This window comes from Polypterus senegalus, chromosome 2 (assembly GCF_016835505.1).
Source record: "Polypterus senegalus isolate Bchr_013 chromosome 2, ASM1683550v1, whole genome shotgun sequence".
NCBI lineage: Eukaryota > Metazoa > Chordata > Cladistia > Polypteriformes > Polypteridae > Polypterus > Polypterus senegalus.
The window spans coordinates 210,898,086-210,916,044 of record NC_053155.1 but is presented as its reverse complement, the minus strand read 5'-3'; the positions used below and the strand labels follow the sequence as shown (position 1 = coordinate 210,916,044).

Sequence of the window (17,959 nt, the reverse complement as noted above, 5' to 3'; positions counted from 1 at the left end):
GAAAAAATGATGGTAAATGGGTAACTTTGGGTTAGCTCAGCAAGTGTTTCAGATTTTGGTAGAGGAGGTTTAGACCACACACCCTGTTGCTCACAGTCAAACGGGCCAAGACTGTCTCAGAGGTTTATGAGTGAAATAGGAACTGAGTGGGATCGGTGGTTACTGTATTTACTTTGTGTCATCCGGGAGATTGCTCTGTCTTCCACAGGATTTTAACCATACGAACTGTTATATGGGTGCCATGCAATAGGTCCTTTGCAGCTGCTGAAAAAAAATGCTGAAGGGAGATGATAAGAATATTAATTACAAGTATATTTTAACATCTGTGGAAATACAGGAAAAGATGGATCACCTTTTTCAGAACCAGCCGGAAAGTTGGATGAATAGACAACCCAAGCAGAAGACTAGATGTGATAAGGCTAAATGACACACATTGAACATTGTAGTAATGGTGTGGTTACCCACCATCTGTGGACAGTTTAAAATGTAGGTAGCAGGGGCCATACAAGGTTTGCTTTAAAACTGAGTCCTGTCACTTACACGATTAGTGTACCAGACCAAGCTGAATGGCTAAAGCAATCTTTAAAATGTTTTAAGGAGATGGTGAAAGTATCAAAACTTGTACCAGTTTCACGGCTGCAGTGTCCAAACATGAACACCACAGGAGCAACAGCATCCCTGGATGAATCCCTTTCAAGAAAAAAAATAATTAATTGAACCAAAAGTCCAACAAAAAATGGAGGTTGCAAAATAATTATTAAAATAAATATTAAACTCAAAAGACACTGAAATCACATCAGCCTGGTGTGGTTTTTCTAATGTTGCTGGCTCAGTCAGCCTTGCTAGGCTCTGCTCCTGATCAAGACGAAACCTCCACCTTTCTGGCTCATCACTTTTTATATGTATCTTCTCTGGGTTGTGGAGAAAGAAGAGGAAACCATTAGTAACAGTGCCGTCTGTTGCCCTGGAGTGGTATTGCTTACATTGGTCCAGCTTTTCAGGAGACGCATTGGCATGCAGGCATGACACCAGTTTTACTTAATAAATGTGACTAGGTGACTACTACGGCTCTGATCAACTTGATTACAAACGTTGTTGAAGGAAATGTTTAATTTTCTTGTATAAAGTTATTAATGGCATAAAGTTTTGTGTTGCTTTTTAATGAGCATATTTGCAGTTACTCTTTCTTTATTTGTAGATAAGAATGCAAGCTCAAGGAAACTTTGTTCAAGGAGGTATGATCGGCAATTTTATTCATATTTACCAGCAGGAAGGAACCCGCGGTCTGTGGAGAGTAAGTTTATTTGTCTCTTTCTCTCTCTCTCTCCCTCTGTGAATAGTCACTTTGTGATGGTTATGTACACTATATGGACAAAATATCACTTGAAAAGTGCTAAAGAGTGCATTATGAAATGCATACATTGTTGCTATGAGCCTCTGTAGCCAGTCCAGAACATCACAAACCTAATTAAATCACTACCTAAATCTAATTTATTTGAAGATTTTTATATTATTTATTAACATTAATACATAAAGGTGGCATAGTTAGTGCCTATTACAAAGGAAAGTAATTTTATTACACAGTCTGCTGTCAGTGTCAGCTCTAATTAGAAAAAAAAAAACCTTGAGAAGTGAGGCTTATTAAATATAAATATAAGCATTACATTTCAGACCTATTGATTATGAAAAGCTGAATATAAGTTAAAGTTATTCTCAAACATATGTTTACTGTGTAAACTGACTGGAATCTCATTGGAGCCAGAAATTACTGAAAAGTAAAATCAGGGGAGTCTGCAAAGTTATAAACAATAAATACTGTACCCAGTTTTGTATTGCAATAAACCACCGAGTCTGTATGAAAAACCTGAACTATTTTTGCTTGATCTAAGGACAGCATGAAGTAAATTAAGTCAAACTTTTTGGCAATTTCTTTTGATATTTACACTACCAAATTGTAAATTGTGAGTAAGTGTCTAGAGCTGTGGATGTGATCGATTTAGTCATCAGAGAGTTTGAACTGTGCATTCTGGATGAACATTTACCAATTGTTACATGCTATAAACACATTTGAAAACATTTGCTATTGTAACATGGATGGTACTCATTCTCAAGCCTTGGGAGCACTGATTGTAATATTGTCCTTGGTATACTGTTGTTACAGGTAAGAGCTATGCATGTTACAAGCCATATACTGTATGTAGAAGTTAGATGTTTACTGAAGCGATTAAGACATTTTTTAAGTTTTCCAGTGAGTTGGAGTTACTGAAAAATCCTATTAGGTTCATTTCCTTCACACTCAAAATCTTGTGGTGAACGGTAGATCCGACAGGTCTGTCTTGATATTCCCCTTGAGTAGGATGTAACTGGTGGTGGTAGTTTCTTTTGAACCTATTTGTGTTTCTGGGGTGGGTTACCCTTGTATCTTGTGCCAGGTATGCCTTGTGCAATGTTATTCTAACTTCTACATGGGCATAAGACAAGAAGAGACTCAGGGGCACCCAAATTTCTTAAACCCCTCCCAAGGATTTTTTTTCAATGAATAAGACCCAAGTGAAGCAGAGAAAATTAAGCAATATTTTTAACCTAGAAATAATGTGCCTAAACTTAATCACTTTAAAGGATGTATTACCTTTATGCATGTAAAAAAACAAGGTAACTGGAAATAGCACAACAAATAAATATCTTTCATCAGCACTCAGAAATGTCATTTTGTCACTTATATGTATTAATATGAGCTGCTTTTAATGTTAACTATGAAATGTAAATCAGTTAAGAATGCTAAGAGGTAATGAAGATTGTTGACAAAATTAAATGAATAGAAACCAGGGTCCTGAAAAGTGTATATTTACAAAATAAAATGCATTAATGATGTTGAATTTATTTGAGAAGTAAATGTAATTTATTTAATTTAATACACTGTATAGTAGAAAGTTAAGACCTGTGGTGTAGCATCCATTTTTCATCCATTATCCAACCCGCTATATCTTAACTACAGGGTCACAGGGGTCTGCTGGAGCAAATCCCAGCCAACACAGGGTGCAAGGCAGGAAACAAACCCTGGGCAGGGTGCCAGCCCACCGCAAAGCATCCATTTTGAATGTATCAAATTCAAGTAGTTAGTCTAGATTCTAGAAAATACACAAAGTAGTCTCAATTAACTATGTTTCAGTCTAAATACACAGATAAACAAAACCACCTTTAGTATTGCAATTTTAATTATATTTGCTTGCATTAAGAGACCTGTTAAGTCTCCCTCTTGTAAGGCAGGCTATGTCTGAAACACCCATGATCAGGATAGTATAGACACCTGCTAAAATGGGTTCACAGCCTTCCATAATGTATTTGCATCACGATAACAGGAAAGAAATGAGTCTTGTGAGATTTAGGTATACAAAGCACTAAGCACTACTGCCCTACGATGCCAAAATTTGGGGTTGGGGAAGGGTGCAGGGGTTCAATGGCAGCCTGGTCATGATCATTTTGTATGTTTTCCTGTGTTTGAACAGGTTTTTAATTGTGTATTCTGTCTTTCTTTCCATATTTCAAAGAACAGTGGGTACAATTGACTAGAAATTCAGCTTGTCATTTGTGAGTATGCTGTGTGATGACTGGGGCATTTTCCTGGATTCTTTCAGGTTTTGTGCCTCATGATATCCCTTTAACCCTAAATATTGACTGAGTGTAGAGAATGGATGAATTAATAAAGGGGTTTCTGTGAAAACTGCTTACAATTGAAACAAGTCAAATTGTGCATTGCATGTACTGTAGTAATATCAAACCTCATACTCAAACAGTCTTTTAGTGTTGTCAAATATAAATAAACTGTTAATATAATTGACTGCCAGTACCTGTTTTACTTTGTGGTTAATTTTTTGTATTTCACCAACTTTCTTTTTTGATGGAGTGGTAATTAAACGGTAGTAGAAAAAAGTTGAAAGAAATATTGGACCGAACACAATGAAAGCAGTAAAGACCAGCACTTTCAGTGTATGGTCCCTAACTAAGTCAGGGGTGGGCAAATCGGTGGTCCAGATGCCTGGGACTACCAATTTGTAATTTTGGATGACCAAACTACAGATTCACCAAGGCCAGTGGACTACTAGATGTTTTGGATCTATATTTTCCTATTAAACAACAACATATATTTATATAGCACGTTTTCAAAAAAATTATGTAGCTGAAACTGCTGTAAAAGATAAAGAAAGAAAAATAAAAATATAAAAATAAGATTAGCCAATACTAAGTAACAAAGAATAAAGTAAGGTCTGATGGCCAGGAGGACAGAGAAAACAAAAAAACTCCAGAGAGCTGGAGAAAAAAAAACAAAATCCACAATGATTCCAAGTCCACGAGACCGCCCAGCATTCTACCTAACATAAATGATCTATATCAGTCCTTATGGTTTTCAGGCTTCATGTGGAAGAATTAGATGTTAAAAGTCATGTGGACATCTGGCCTTCAATACATCAATGTGGGGACTGCATGGTGCCTTGATCAGGTGGTGATGGCACAGAACAGTTGTTTATAATGCTCCACCGTATTAGCCTGGCAAATTTCAGTTGTTAAGCTATTCCAGATTTTAGGTGTATAACAGCATAAGGCTGTCTCACCACTTCTTTTAAGTTTAGCTCTTGGAATTATAAGCAGACACTCATTTGAAGGTCTAAGGTTACAATTTGGAATGTAAGGTAAAAGGCATTCTGAAATATAGGATGGAGTGAGGCTATTTAAGGCTTTGTAAAACATAAGCAACATTTTAAAGTCAATTCTAAATAGCACAGGTAACCAGTGTAATGACATCAAAACTGGAGAGATGTGCTCTGATTTTCTTTTTCTAGTAAAGATTCTGGCTGCTGCATTCTGCATTAGTTGCAATCGATTGATGTCTTTTTTGGGTAGTCCTGGAGAGGAGTGCATTACAGTAATCTTGTCAACTAAAAACAAAAGCAGGAACTCATTTTTCAGCATCTGGCAAAGTTATAAGGGATCTAATTTTTGCTAAATTTATTAAGTAAAAAAATGCTGTCCTAGTGATCTGATTTATATGTGATTTAAAATTTAGGTCAGAGTCAATAATTACCCCTAAATTCTTCACCTCTGTATTGACTTTTAAACCTAATGGATTAAGTTCATTTCTAATATCCTCATTATATCCATTTTTGCCAATCACTAAGATTTCTATTTTCTTTTATTTAAAACAATTTGCAACCTTAACTTGGGTGTTGATTTTAAAGACAGCTGCTTAGAGTGTGCCATAACTGTTGTCTAACACACACACACATACTAGTGAACATCCATCCATCCATTTTCTAACTCGCTGAATCCGAATACAGGGTCACGGGATCTGCTGGAACCAATCCCAGCCAACACAGGGCACAAGGCAGGAACCAATCCCGGGCAGGGTGCCAACCCACCGCAGGAAACACACAAACACTAGGGCCAATTTAGAATCGCCAATCCACCTAATCTGCATGTCTTTGGACTGTGGGAGGAAACCGGAGCGCCTGGAGGAAACCCACGCAGACACAGGGAGAACATGCAAACTCCACGCAGGGAGGACCCGGGAAGCAAAACCAGGTCTCCTAACTGCGAGGCAGCAGAGCTACCACTGCGCCACCGTGCCACCCCTACTAGCTCAATGTCCATTGAGCAATCAAGAGAAACAATAGTGTTAGCTTTAAAGCGATATTGGCATTGAGGACAAGAATGGCAAAAGTTAATCATATCCTCTAGTGTTTTACTGCAATATATATAAGACTAGCAAAATACCCACGCTTCGCAGCGGCGAAGTACTGCATTAAAGTTTTTATTAAGAAGAAAATTAAACCTTTTTAAACTGAGGTAAAATATGCCAATAGTTATTTGTTAAGGATCTCTTTGTATACCATGTTGTCAGTTCGGTTGTAACATGACCAAGCTGTGCGCTGAGCTTACTCTTGAGGATGTAACTTACAGTTGGCCATGTGAACAGTAATCTTGTCTCAAATCTCACAGCTTGGATTGCTGCTGTCATAATCGGTTTGAGTTTCATGGTTTGTTTCAATTACGACAGTATTTGTAGGACTTGTGTTGAAGAGACATTCGGCATCTGTCAAGCGTTGTAAGCACACAACAGGTTTCATCGATAAAATCACATCCAGCTTTTGAGAGTTTAAACATTCATAAACATCCAAAGTGTCCACTACTGAAATCGTCACCTGTCAATCTAAGATGTTTAAGAGGCATTGGCGGTTTCGAAAGGTGTAAAATATTTGGCCATTTTGGTACACTTGAAAGCGACAACCGAACAATTCAGCCGCAGCCATCAACTCACATGCAGAACCATAGGTGAAGGGCTTAAGCATTTCACTCTTATAGTGCTCCTGTGTAGTATAATTATCTCCTGTACCGTCATCATTTCACACCTTGAACCTGTCCCAGTCATTCAATACATAAGACAGAATGTTCCTCCGGATATCAAGAGTGAGCCTGATATGGCCGTGCAATATGTAACAAAGAGAATGGAAAAGGCAGGTGCCATCTCTGGACATGGAAACCACTCGGTAAGTGACAGTTCTTTGATCGATAGTGATCATCTTGATAGACATGGTAATGGGGGCTGGAACGATAAAGGAAATGGGTACCTGAGCAATGTAAAGTAAGTCTAAAATACCTACACAATAACTATAATTGTAATAAACAAACAATAAAACAGCGGAGAAGCCGTGGATTAAACAAAAAGGCTGTAGTTATCAGTAGGGAGACGTGAATCCCGTGGCGAAGCAAGGAAGGGAATGTAGAGACCGGAGTGACGGACGGCCTTATATAGGCAGGCAGCCAACAATGTGGGAGGCGTTGGGATGGGGGACACACGGTGACCGAGGTGCAGGCTATGGACGTATATATGTAGGTAAGTAGGATTCAGTTAGCGTTGGGAACCCGTGTACCAAATTTCTTAAAGATGGGCACATAAGTAACAAAGACTGTTGAAAAGTTCAATATGGTGGCCGACAGTGGCATCATACCACCGAAACAAGTATGTACATTGGTTTCGGTTAGTTCAGGGAAGCCGCCTACCAAATTTCGAGAAGATGGGGCCATAAATAAGAAAGTTCAACATGGTGGACGTTGTTGACCGTTATGACCGTTACGCATAGAATTTTGAAATGAAACCTGCTTAACTGTTGTAAGTAAGCTGTAATGAATGAGCCTGCCAAATTCCAGCCTTCTACCTACACGGGAAGTTGAAGAATTAGTGACGTTGGAAAGTTCAATATGGCGGCCGACAGTGGCGTCATACCATCGAAATAAGTAAGTACATCGGTTTCGGTTAGCGCAGGGAAGCCGCCTACCAAATTTCGTGAACATGGGGCCATAAATAAGAAAGTTCAACATGGCGGACGTTGTCGACCGTTATCACCGTTACGTGTAGAATTTCGAAATGAAACCTGCTTAACTTTTGTAAGTACGCTGTAAGGAATAAGCCTGCCAAATCACAGCCTTCTACCTACATGGGAAGTTGGAGAATTAGTGATGAGTGAGTGAATGAGTGAGTCAGTCAGTGAGGGCTTTGCCTTTTATTATTATAGATAATAACTAGCAAAATACCCGCGCTTCACAGCGGTGAAATACTGTCTGAATATTTTTGTTAATAAAAAAGTAAACATTTTTAGACTGAACGAAAATATGTAAAAATTAATTGTTAAGGAACTCTCTGTATACCACGTTGTCAGTTCGGCCCTCTGGTTGTAATATGACTAAGCTGTGTGCTGAGCTCACTCTTGAGCATGCAACATACAGTTGGCCATGTGAAAAGCAATCCGCCTCAAATCAATGCCAACCTTTTGTAGTGTTTGTCCCTGAGACTTATTAATTGTCATTGCGAAGCAGAGCCTTACTGGAAATTGAATGCGTTTGAATTGAAATGTGAGATTAGATGGTATAACGGGGATGCAAGGAATAAAAACTGTGTCACCTGAGGCACTGCCAGTAAATATAGTTGCTTCAATTAGGTTGTTTTGTAGAGATGTGACCTGAAGTCTTGTGCCGTTACAAAGTTTCGTGGTTGTAAGTTTCTGCTTCCTTGGCGAAGGTCATAAACGAAAGAAGACACCGCAGTGAACACAGAAGAGAACCCGTGGATTAAATAAAACCTACACAATAACTGTAACAATCGTAACAAATGAACAATAAAATAGAAGAGAACCCGTGAATTAAATAAAAAGGTTGCTTCGTTGGTGAAGCAAGGAAAAAGCACTTTCTTATATGTCGCTCGTTTTTTAAACAGTGCAGAAGCTGTGAGAAAGCTGCTTCCTTGTCGAAGCACGTAAACGAAAGAAGACACCGCAGTGAACACAGAAGAGAACCCGTGGATTAAATAAAACCTACACAATAACTATAAAAATCGTAATAAATGAACAATGAAACAGCGGAGAACCCGTGGATTAAATAAAAAGGCTGCTTCGTTGGCGAAGCAAGGAAAAAGGACTTTCTTATATATCGCTCGCTTATAAAACAGTGCAGAAGCTCTGAGAAAGCTGCTTCCTTCGCAAAGTAAGGAAACGACTGAAGAGACGGCGGGACGCGGTAAGTGTTCGGCAAGGCAGCTGAAGCGCTGCATTATGGGATCTGTAGTTTATTGTGTTACCAGTGCTTCATATCCCCGGGCCATTAATAACAATAATACAGTATATAAAATGATCTCGGGCGGATATAATTACACGGGCTGGATGTTGCCTGCGGGCCTTGACTTTGACACATATGGAGTAAATAGAACTTGAAAAGATATATTTTTTCGCACATCGAGCCCGTGTGCTATTGTGGTTTTGCTTGCATGCCTCAATAAGTCATCCTCCCCTCGCTCTTACTTTTTTACCGTTCATCTAATGAATACACTGAGTATGGGTTTACCAAAACAATCATTGATGGCGAATAAAGTATCCATTATTCGAGTATGTAGATCGGGGTATATATATACATATATATATACCCGCGTATCGCAGCGGAGACGTAGTGTGTTAAAGAAGCTATGAAAAAGAAAAGGGAACATTTTAAAAATAACGTAACATGACTGTCAATATACAGTAATTATTTTGTGAGTTTTACTGAGTGTTGCTGTCATCAAGGATTTGATTATCATTATTTCTTTCAATCAGGTTCGTATTTGTAGGATGTGTTGTGTTCAAGTTACATTCCGTGTTTGTCAATCGTTGTAAAGATGACAGGTTTCATTCATCGATTCGTTTCTTACTGCATCAATAAACAGCTCGTCTTCTTCTTTATCTGAGACCCGACACACTGCATGCACGGGTTTTTTTTTTTACACTGTCTTCCTTTAGCGGGACTTTTTCCACCGTGTGCTTTGTTTCCACAGTAGCTGCATTTATGAATATGCTTGTATGTATCAGACGCTTCATATTTTTTGCTGCCTTTTCAATTGTGTAATTCGTTTTTTGTTCAGCGCTCTTTGGAACTGTTGCTTTTGTCTGTGCACGCGCCAGTTCACGTGAGCCGCCGGTGTACATGCATCGAAGGTTCCCAGCTGTGCTGGTGCCATGTCGTGCTATGTCCATGGCTGTATCTAATGTTACCGAAGTCCCGGCACTTAAAACTTTCTCTCGCAGTTTCGCTGAGTTTGTGCCAAACACCACCCTGACCATCTCATCTTCCTCTGCATAAGGACAGTCCTTCACCCGTGAATATTTACCCGTGGCAGTTTGCTATTGGATTGCCGCTGACGGACGGCCTTACATGGGTAGGCACTAAATTACAAATGCCAGCGACAGCCTGTCTATGAACTTAAAGTTTAGGTTTACATCGTGCTTTGTTTCCAAAGTAGCGGAACTCATGAATATGGTTGTATATGTCACTCGCTCGCTTCTTATTGTTTCGCTGCCTTCTCAATTATATAATGCATGTTTTCTTCAGCGCTTTTTGGGCCTCTTCCTGGTTTTCTACGTACTGCGTGATTACGTGGAAGGCGTGATGATGTCACACGAAACTCCGCCCCCACGGGTTTCAAGCTCATCTCCATTACAGTAAATGGAGAAAAACAGCTTCCAGTTATGACCATTACGTAGAATTTCGAAATGAAACCTGCCCAACTTTTGTAAGGAAGCTGTAAGGAATAACCCTACCAAATTTCAGCCTTCTACCTACACGGGAAGTTGGAGAATTAGTGATGAGTCAGTCAGTCAGTGAGTGAGTCAGTGAGGGCTTTGCCGTTTATTAGTATAGATTAATGCATATTTTGTTAAGGATTTAAAAGTAAACAGAGTACAAGGCAAATCGTTTCACTGCTGCTTCAATACCAGTTACAAGTGAAAGGAATCATAATTACAAGCAGCATTAAGACAAAAATAAATGGAAAATAACTTTTCAAATGCTGGAAGAACTTTCTAAGCAGATTAAATGCAGAGGCTATACCTTTCCTCCTTTAACTTCGCTTCTACAGACAGCGTTCACTTGAATAAATTGGCCCATTTCATTTCTCCATGGGATTGCTGTCAACAGGGAAAATGGGATGCTGTGCATTAAGAGTGTCCTGCTTGCTAGAGCATTATTATTGACAAATTTCAACAAGTAGAAAATATGCATCAGCTAATTTTCTTTTTCTGACAACATCTCCAAATTTCAATCAAATCTGTCAAGGCATTTTTGAGACTTTGAGGTATTTAGTCTTTCTATTATTTGGGGTGTTTTACCCCTAAATATTGATGTATTGAAATGTCCTTTCTTAATGGTTACCTACTGACCTAGAAGTACTATCCTGCCAAATTTCAGCTCTTTAGCTAAACAGGTAATATTGTTTTGGTTGATGGGTTAGTGAGTGAGTGAGTGAGTCAACTTTGCAGCTTATATACAGTATATAGATTAAAGTGCATTACAGAATTGCATGCCCTGCATTAGCTCGATAAATGTCTGCTGAGCTCTTAGTACTATACTTAATGTAATTGATAGGAGAAACTTTTATAGAATTGCAGTACACACTTAGTTGATTAGAGATTATTAATTATACATGCTTTCTGTTTTTTGACATTTAGGGTGTTTCACTAACAGCTCAAAGAGCAGCTATCGTAGTAGGAGTGGAACTACCAGTGTATGACATTACCAAGAAACATCTCATACTGTCAGGCTACATGGGTGACACAGTAGCCACCCATTTCCTGTAAGTATTTTGGAAAATGTTACTTTCCCTTTTTTTAGACTGGTGCCAAATAGTGGGTGATATTTTAAAGTTGTAGTTACTTATTTTTCTGTTTGGTGAAATAACACATGAGTTCACCAGCATCAGGAGTCAATTGACCACTCTTTTTAATGAAACATGGTTTGCTCATAATTTTCTCTTTTGATCTATATATTTTGATAACTGCAGCATTTCTTTTAAATCCAGATTCCAAGAGTGATTTTGATACTTTTGATATATGAGTGATAATCACATAACCTTTTTCTAGCTCTTTGTCATTGAATGATGTTTCTTATATTCTTTCATGTTTTTCATATCTTACCGTTTAACTGGAGAGTGCAAAAATTCTTGAGCCACTCCTGAAGACATCATTCATGTATAGACCTTGTTGGATATATTATAGACAGTTTTATTTAAGATACCTGTTAACCATGTACATTTTTAGCTGAGTTATGGTGTGCTTTGCACACGCTGAAAAAAATTGTATGCTATGGATGGCTTAATTCCATCACTTCTTTGTAAATCTAATTGAAATTCCTTTCTAGTTGTCCTCTGTGATCATCAAAGGGTAAATTCCATGAAAGTATCTTTTCGGGGATGGATATTGATGAAAGGTGAGGGAATTCAGTCACATTAATTTGTTAAAAGTTACAGCTTGTAAATGGGAAAAATAGGTAGCTGCTGTAAGATTATATTAATGATTGTAGGCATAGGTTTTAAGTGTGCCACTGTGATCTGGCCAGGAAGATGGACAGAAACACGTGAAAGACAACCCAGGTAGGCTATTTTAAAATGCTGACATTTACTGAATCAATACAGTATATGGCCAGAGTGACCAATGGCTACTGTCTGCAGAAGCCATAAGAACTGGGGAAGGTGTTATTTGGGCATTGTCCAAGAATAAATCAAAATCACACTTTTGGAAGTTACCCATACCTGGCAGATATGTAATTTTGTGAGTGTTTATGATGAAGAGGATCCATCACATAGCTAGAGGCCTACCAGATACTGCTTTCTGCCATGCTGGACCCAGGTTGTACAACTTTCATCATTCCCAACTGAAGATTGACTGTACATTCTGTTCACTTCTGTCTGGCCTGGATATGTACAGTCATATGAAAAAGTCTCAGCCTGCATAATAATTTACTTTCAACAAAAAAAGATAACAGTGGTATGTCTTTCATTTCCTAGGAACATCTGAGTGCTGGGGTGTTTTCCAAACAAAGATTTTTAGTGAAGTAGTATTTAGTTGTGTGAAATTAAATCAAATGTAAAAAACTGCTGGCTGTGCAAAAATTTTGGCACCCTTGTAATTTTGCTGATTTGAATGCATGTAACTGCTCAATACTGATTACTTGCAACCTCAAATTGGTTGGATTAGCTCGTTAAGACTTGAACGTCATAGACAGGTGTGTCCAATCATGAGAAAAGATATTTAAGGTGGTCAATTGCAAGTTGTGCTTCCCTTTGAGTCTCTTCTGAAGAGTGAGAGTATGGGATCCTCAAAGCAACTCTCAAGATCTGAAAACAAAGATTGTTAAGTATCATGGTTTAGGGGATGGCTACAAAAAGCTATCTCAGAGGTAAGAACATCTTGCTGCAGATGGTGTATCTGTACATCGTTCTGCAGTTCAGCGCAATTTGCACAAAGAACCATCTGTATGGTAGGGTGATGAGAAAGAAGCCCTTTGTGCACTCACGCCACAAATAGAGTCGCTTGTTGTATGCAAATGCTCATTTAGACAAGCCAGATTAATTTTGGAACAAAGTGCTTTGGACTGATGAGACAAAAATTTAGTTATTTGGTTATAACAAAAAGCGATTCACATGGCGGAGGTTCCATCATGCTGTGTGGCTAGTTCAGGGACTGGGGCCCTTGTTAAAGTTGAGGGTCGGATGAATTCAACCCAATATCAACAAATTCTTCGGGATAATGTTTCAACATCAGTCTCAAAGTTGAAGTTACGCAGGGGTTGGATATTCCAACAAGACAATGACCCAAAACACAGTTTGAAATCTACAAAGACATTCATGCAGAGGGAGAACTACAATGTTCTGGAATGGCCGTCACAGTCCCCTGACTTGGACATCATCAAAAATCTATGGGATGATTTGAAGCAGGCTGTCCATGCTCGGCAGCCATCAAATTTAACTGAACTGGAGAGATTTTGTATGGAAGAATGGTCAAAAATACCTCCATCCAGAATCCAGACACTCATCAAAGGCTATAAGAGGCGTCTAGAGGCTGTTATATTTGCAAAAGGAGGCTTAACTAAGTATTGATGTAACATCTCTGTTGGGGTGCCCAAATTTATGCACCTGTCTAATTTTGTTGTGATGCATATTGCATATTTTCTGTTAATCCAATAAACTTTATGTCACTGCTGAAATACTGCTGTTTCCATAAGGCAGCGTTTCTCAACCTTTAAGTATTTGCAACCCGAGTTTTCATAACAGTTTTGATCATGCCCCGCTAACTTGTTTTGAAAGGAGCCCACTAATACCAATTTGTTCTTTTTTAATAAAATATGCATCTATGATATATCATTAATTATACCTACTTAACTTTTATTGACATTTATCTAACTCTATATTTATTTTTCTAGTTTCAGAATGTAGTTTAAGTTAATTTTTTTTGGTTTCAATAGATGTATTTTTCATGTTTTTGATTCTTGTTTTCTTTTTTTAACATCTTTGCGCCCCACTTTTTGTTACTTCATGCTCCTTGGGGGGCCCACCCCACAGATTGAGACCCACTTCCATAAGGCATGTCGTATATTAAAAGGAAGTTGCTACTTTGAAAGCTCAGCCAATTATAAACAAAAATCCAAATAATTAAGAGGGGTTCCCAAACTTTTTCATATGACTGTATGTATAAATTGTCCTGCGGTGGGTTGGCACCCTGCCCAGGATTGGTTCCTGCCTTGTGCCCTGTGTTGGCTGGGATTGGCTCCAGCAGACCCCTGTGACCCTGTATTCGGATTCAGCGGGTTGGAAAATGGATGGATGGATGGATGTATGTATAAATGAATTATGCATTGTATTCTTTGGGGTGGATATTACATTTTAAAGCAAGTTAAATACATATATCTATTTTTTAACCATATTTCTCTCCTGATTATTTCCACCATGTTTACAAAAGGGATAGGTATTGGTTCTTTAACTGATCTGCATCAAGAAAGGACATAATCTCAGGGAATAAATGCCCCCTGTTGTATGCAGTAATATAGAATATAGTTTAAAGGACACATTCTGTATAGATTAAGGAAGGCTGAATATACAAGCATCATAGTGTGCTCTGTGTTCTATAGTGTTGTACTGTCTTAAGTGAGTGGTGAACCAATGGGCTGCTGGTAATTTGATGGTAGTTAGTATTGAATGAAGTACATGGCAATGCATACAGAAAGGATCTTAAGATTTATTTTCCATAGCTAATAAAGAAGGTGTGGTTTTGTTGGTTTATTCATCGAATTTGCTGACAGTAGAAATCTTTTCAGATTTTGTAATTTTTTAGTAATGTCTTTAATAACTTGATTTAAACATAGTACTGTGTTTGTTCAATTATTACATATAAGCGTCGCTTCTTTCTTTCTAGATCAAGCTTTGTGTGTGGTTTGGCAGGAGCTCTAACGTCTAATCCTATTGATGTTGTAAGGACTCGAATGATGAACCAGAAAGCCATTAATGATGGGACGACCTTTGTCTACAAAGGCACTATGGATTGTTTTGTACAGGTTAGTGTGAATGTTTTAAAAGAAACAAAAAGAGCAAACAAGCATTTGTAACAGAAGTGTATTCTTGTTGTAGACATGGAAGATGGAAGGATTTTTTGCACTATACAAAGGATTTCTTCCAAACTGGCTACGCCTAGGTCCTTGGAATATTATTGTATCCTTTTATAATTTCACACACATAAGGAGTAGTATTTAACAAGGTAAGGGAGCTACGGTACATCATTGTGGGGCATTACTGTATATGAAAAAGTGTTAGTGATAATCCTGTTAATAATGGAATTTTGTTTGGTTGTTACCATCATAGAAATGTTTACGACAAAAAAAACCTGTAAAGTAAATGCTATATCAATTAGTAAATCTTTTATGTATGACAATGCACCACTGAAAAAAACATTTACAGAGCGAATATGATTACAGTATCAGGATAGATTATGTAATATATTAAAAATAAAAGCAGTTTTGCATGTCTTAGCCAAAATGCATCACTGGCAGAAACTCTGGCCTTATTCTTTGTTTGTGTATTATATGAATAGTTAGTGCTCCTGATTACATTTGACGCAACAATTATAAAACGGGAAATTTATTACAGAAATGAATAATACAAGAGAGGCAAAATGTGGATGCAAACAAACTAACAAAAAAAACCCAGAAAAAAAGTAAAAATTAAGTGTCACTTTTGGCCTAATAAAAACAATTTCCTGTCTATAAGGCAGAGTGTCTGTTGCACTTAATCACTAACATACTTAAGGCCATGTCATATTACTCAACTTTTCCAGCGATTTTTAGTCATAGACTTCATTTACGTCATCTTAGTGAGATGGGGGCAGTTGCGGCACACTTCTGTGCCCACCAATCTTGTGGCGTGACATATCAAGCAACTCAGTCCAAATAGTCGGCACCTTGCCCCAACAAAATCAGAAATTTCTGGTTCTGTGTGCATTAGACCTGACAACCAGTCAGTGCCTATTCAGAAGTACAATGCATATAATATGGCATTGAGGAATAGGAATGCAGGTGGTTTAGTCCTTGCAAACATAAAAGAAACTTGTTTGTCTGATGTCTCGTGTTTTACGTGCCATGACAATGAAAACTGAAAAAATATGGCTGCGATTGCAGCTGAAATTGCTGTAGCTGGGAATCCTTCTCTGAAAGGCAATGCACATAATGGCTGTCATAAATAGGGGTCAGCATGCGATTCTTTGGAAGTGTGAAACTGTGCTGGAAAGTTTTCATGCAGTCAGGTAATTTGACATCCCCAGAGGTATCTAGTCTTGTAAAGTGACATACTTAGGTGACAAGATCAACAATTGCAGTAGTCAAAAGGGACTTCTCAGACAACTAAAGGCCATGTAGTGTAATATTGTCTTTAGCAAACATCCTTTATTCCGCTCCCCGACATCATTATTCTGACATTGTCAGAAGTCGTTGTGGGCTGTATTATTGTCAAGAATACTCATGTTAGCAGGACCATTTTTTATTTTTCTGTGAGTTTCCTAAACTCTTATATCAGTTCTTCGTAACTTATGAACAGTTGAAAAGGATTGATCTGTAAACAGCATGCAACAATCTCCGCATGAAGCAATGAAGACCTCTGGATATTTTATTTTTATATATTTTATTTTATACTTATTGAACAATTTGTTAATTTGTTTGTATGTCTGGTATTTAGCCGTACTAATGACCTGCATTTTGAATTGCAAAGGCTGATTAATGCATCTATCTATCTATCTATCTATCTATCTATCTATCTATCTATCTATCTATCTATCTATCTATTTGAGCAACAGATCTTAAAAAAATAATGCCTGCCAACTTTAGTGGCCTTTTCATAAAAATGTAAAGGAGCTGTGGCAAAATTTTTAGAAAATCAACAGATTCTTTTTAAGAGATGTTATAATTTCTTATGGAAGAATACATATTTAGAAAAATGTGATGTTATGGCTGAAATTTGAGGTATTTACTACAGTTATTTTTACAATATGTACAAGCATTTTTTAATTTTACAAGGCTTGTAGTTTTCTGTTTTATTTTTTAAGTATAAAACCAAGAAAATATATAAAACAAGATTTGTATATAAAGCAAAAAAGTACATTTGCTTGATTTAATTTTTTTATTTAAAGAATACTGATGTTTGATGTTGACACCAAAAATATGTGTGTGTGTATAAAATATCTATTTTTGTATATATATTGATTATTATCTGTTTAATATGTACAGTATAGATAGTTGTAAATGCACAGACCTGCTTATGAATGTATCAGGCTGTCCTTGGATGTCCATGGTCATTACAGTCAACATATGTGGTTTATTCACTGTGATTATTGCCTATTCCAAAAGGTACAGTAGACGTCACTTTTTGATCTGTATGTATATTTGTCAAAAATAAGACAGTATTCACACGCCTAATATGATGTCCATGTTTATGCTATATGAATCTAATGTTTTGTTTCTTGTCCCTTTATCATTTTTATGACATTTCATTGTGTTTCTCTTTAAGGATGTGCACATGCCTGAAAGTCTTGAAGTGGTGCCAAAGTTTTGACCCATTGCGTGGCTATTGATGTTGGTAGCTAGAGACTAGCTCTATTAAACAGTATTCCGATAAATGTAAAGAGTTATCTTTAAATGTTAATTTACTTTTACTTTTATGATACTAGGGGGCTCCGCCCCTCCTCACTTCGCTCGCCCACCCCCGGGTTTGGTTTACCGGATATACAATTTAAAGAGATTGTTACATATGCTTTATTTTCACTTTTACTTTAAAAACTTGTCTCGCGTGACATTGTAAAAACAATACTTGTCCTTTATTGGTTACATGTCTTTCTCACAGGACGTATAACGCTGCTCGCGTTGTGAAGGGGGTGTGGCTGAATGCACGCTATGGAGATGCCATCAGATCATCTGCTGTCTTTCTGCTGCTGGCAAGCTGCCTATTCTGCTTGTCTCAGTGCCCGATCATTTCAAAGCCTGTACAGCAGCTGTCCTTTTGCCACTTCATGTCTCTGCCGTTCACGTTGGGGGCATTAGGGTGGCTGAACGCACACTAAGGAGAAGCACTCGG

The 17,959-nt window shown here is 37.8% G+C and overlaps 1 protein-coding gene across 1 annotated transcript in view; it reads left to right on the top strand.

Moving 5' to 3' along the window:
- Nucleotides 1–16,935, top strand: part of LOC120523704 (kidney mitochondrial carrier protein 1) — a 45,939-nt gene extending 29,004 nt beyond the window's left edge. Inside the window, exons 6-10 of the mRNA XM_039745270.1 lie at nucleotides 1,199–1,294; nucleotides 11,022–11,146; nucleotides 14,760–14,898; nucleotides 14,972–15,052; nucleotides 16,409–16,935. Coding sequence (XP_039601204.1) covers nucleotides 1,199–1,294; nucleotides 11,022–11,146; nucleotides 14,760–14,898; nucleotides 14,972–15,052; nucleotides 16,409–16,450 — 483 coding nt within the window. The 3' untranslated portion in view covers nucleotides 16,451–16,935. The remainder of the gene's footprint in view (nucleotides 1–1,198; nucleotides 1,295–11,021; nucleotides 11,147–14,759; nucleotides 14,899–14,971; nucleotides 15,053–16,408) is intronic.
- Nucleotides 16,936–17,959: the final 1,024 nt, after the last annotated feature.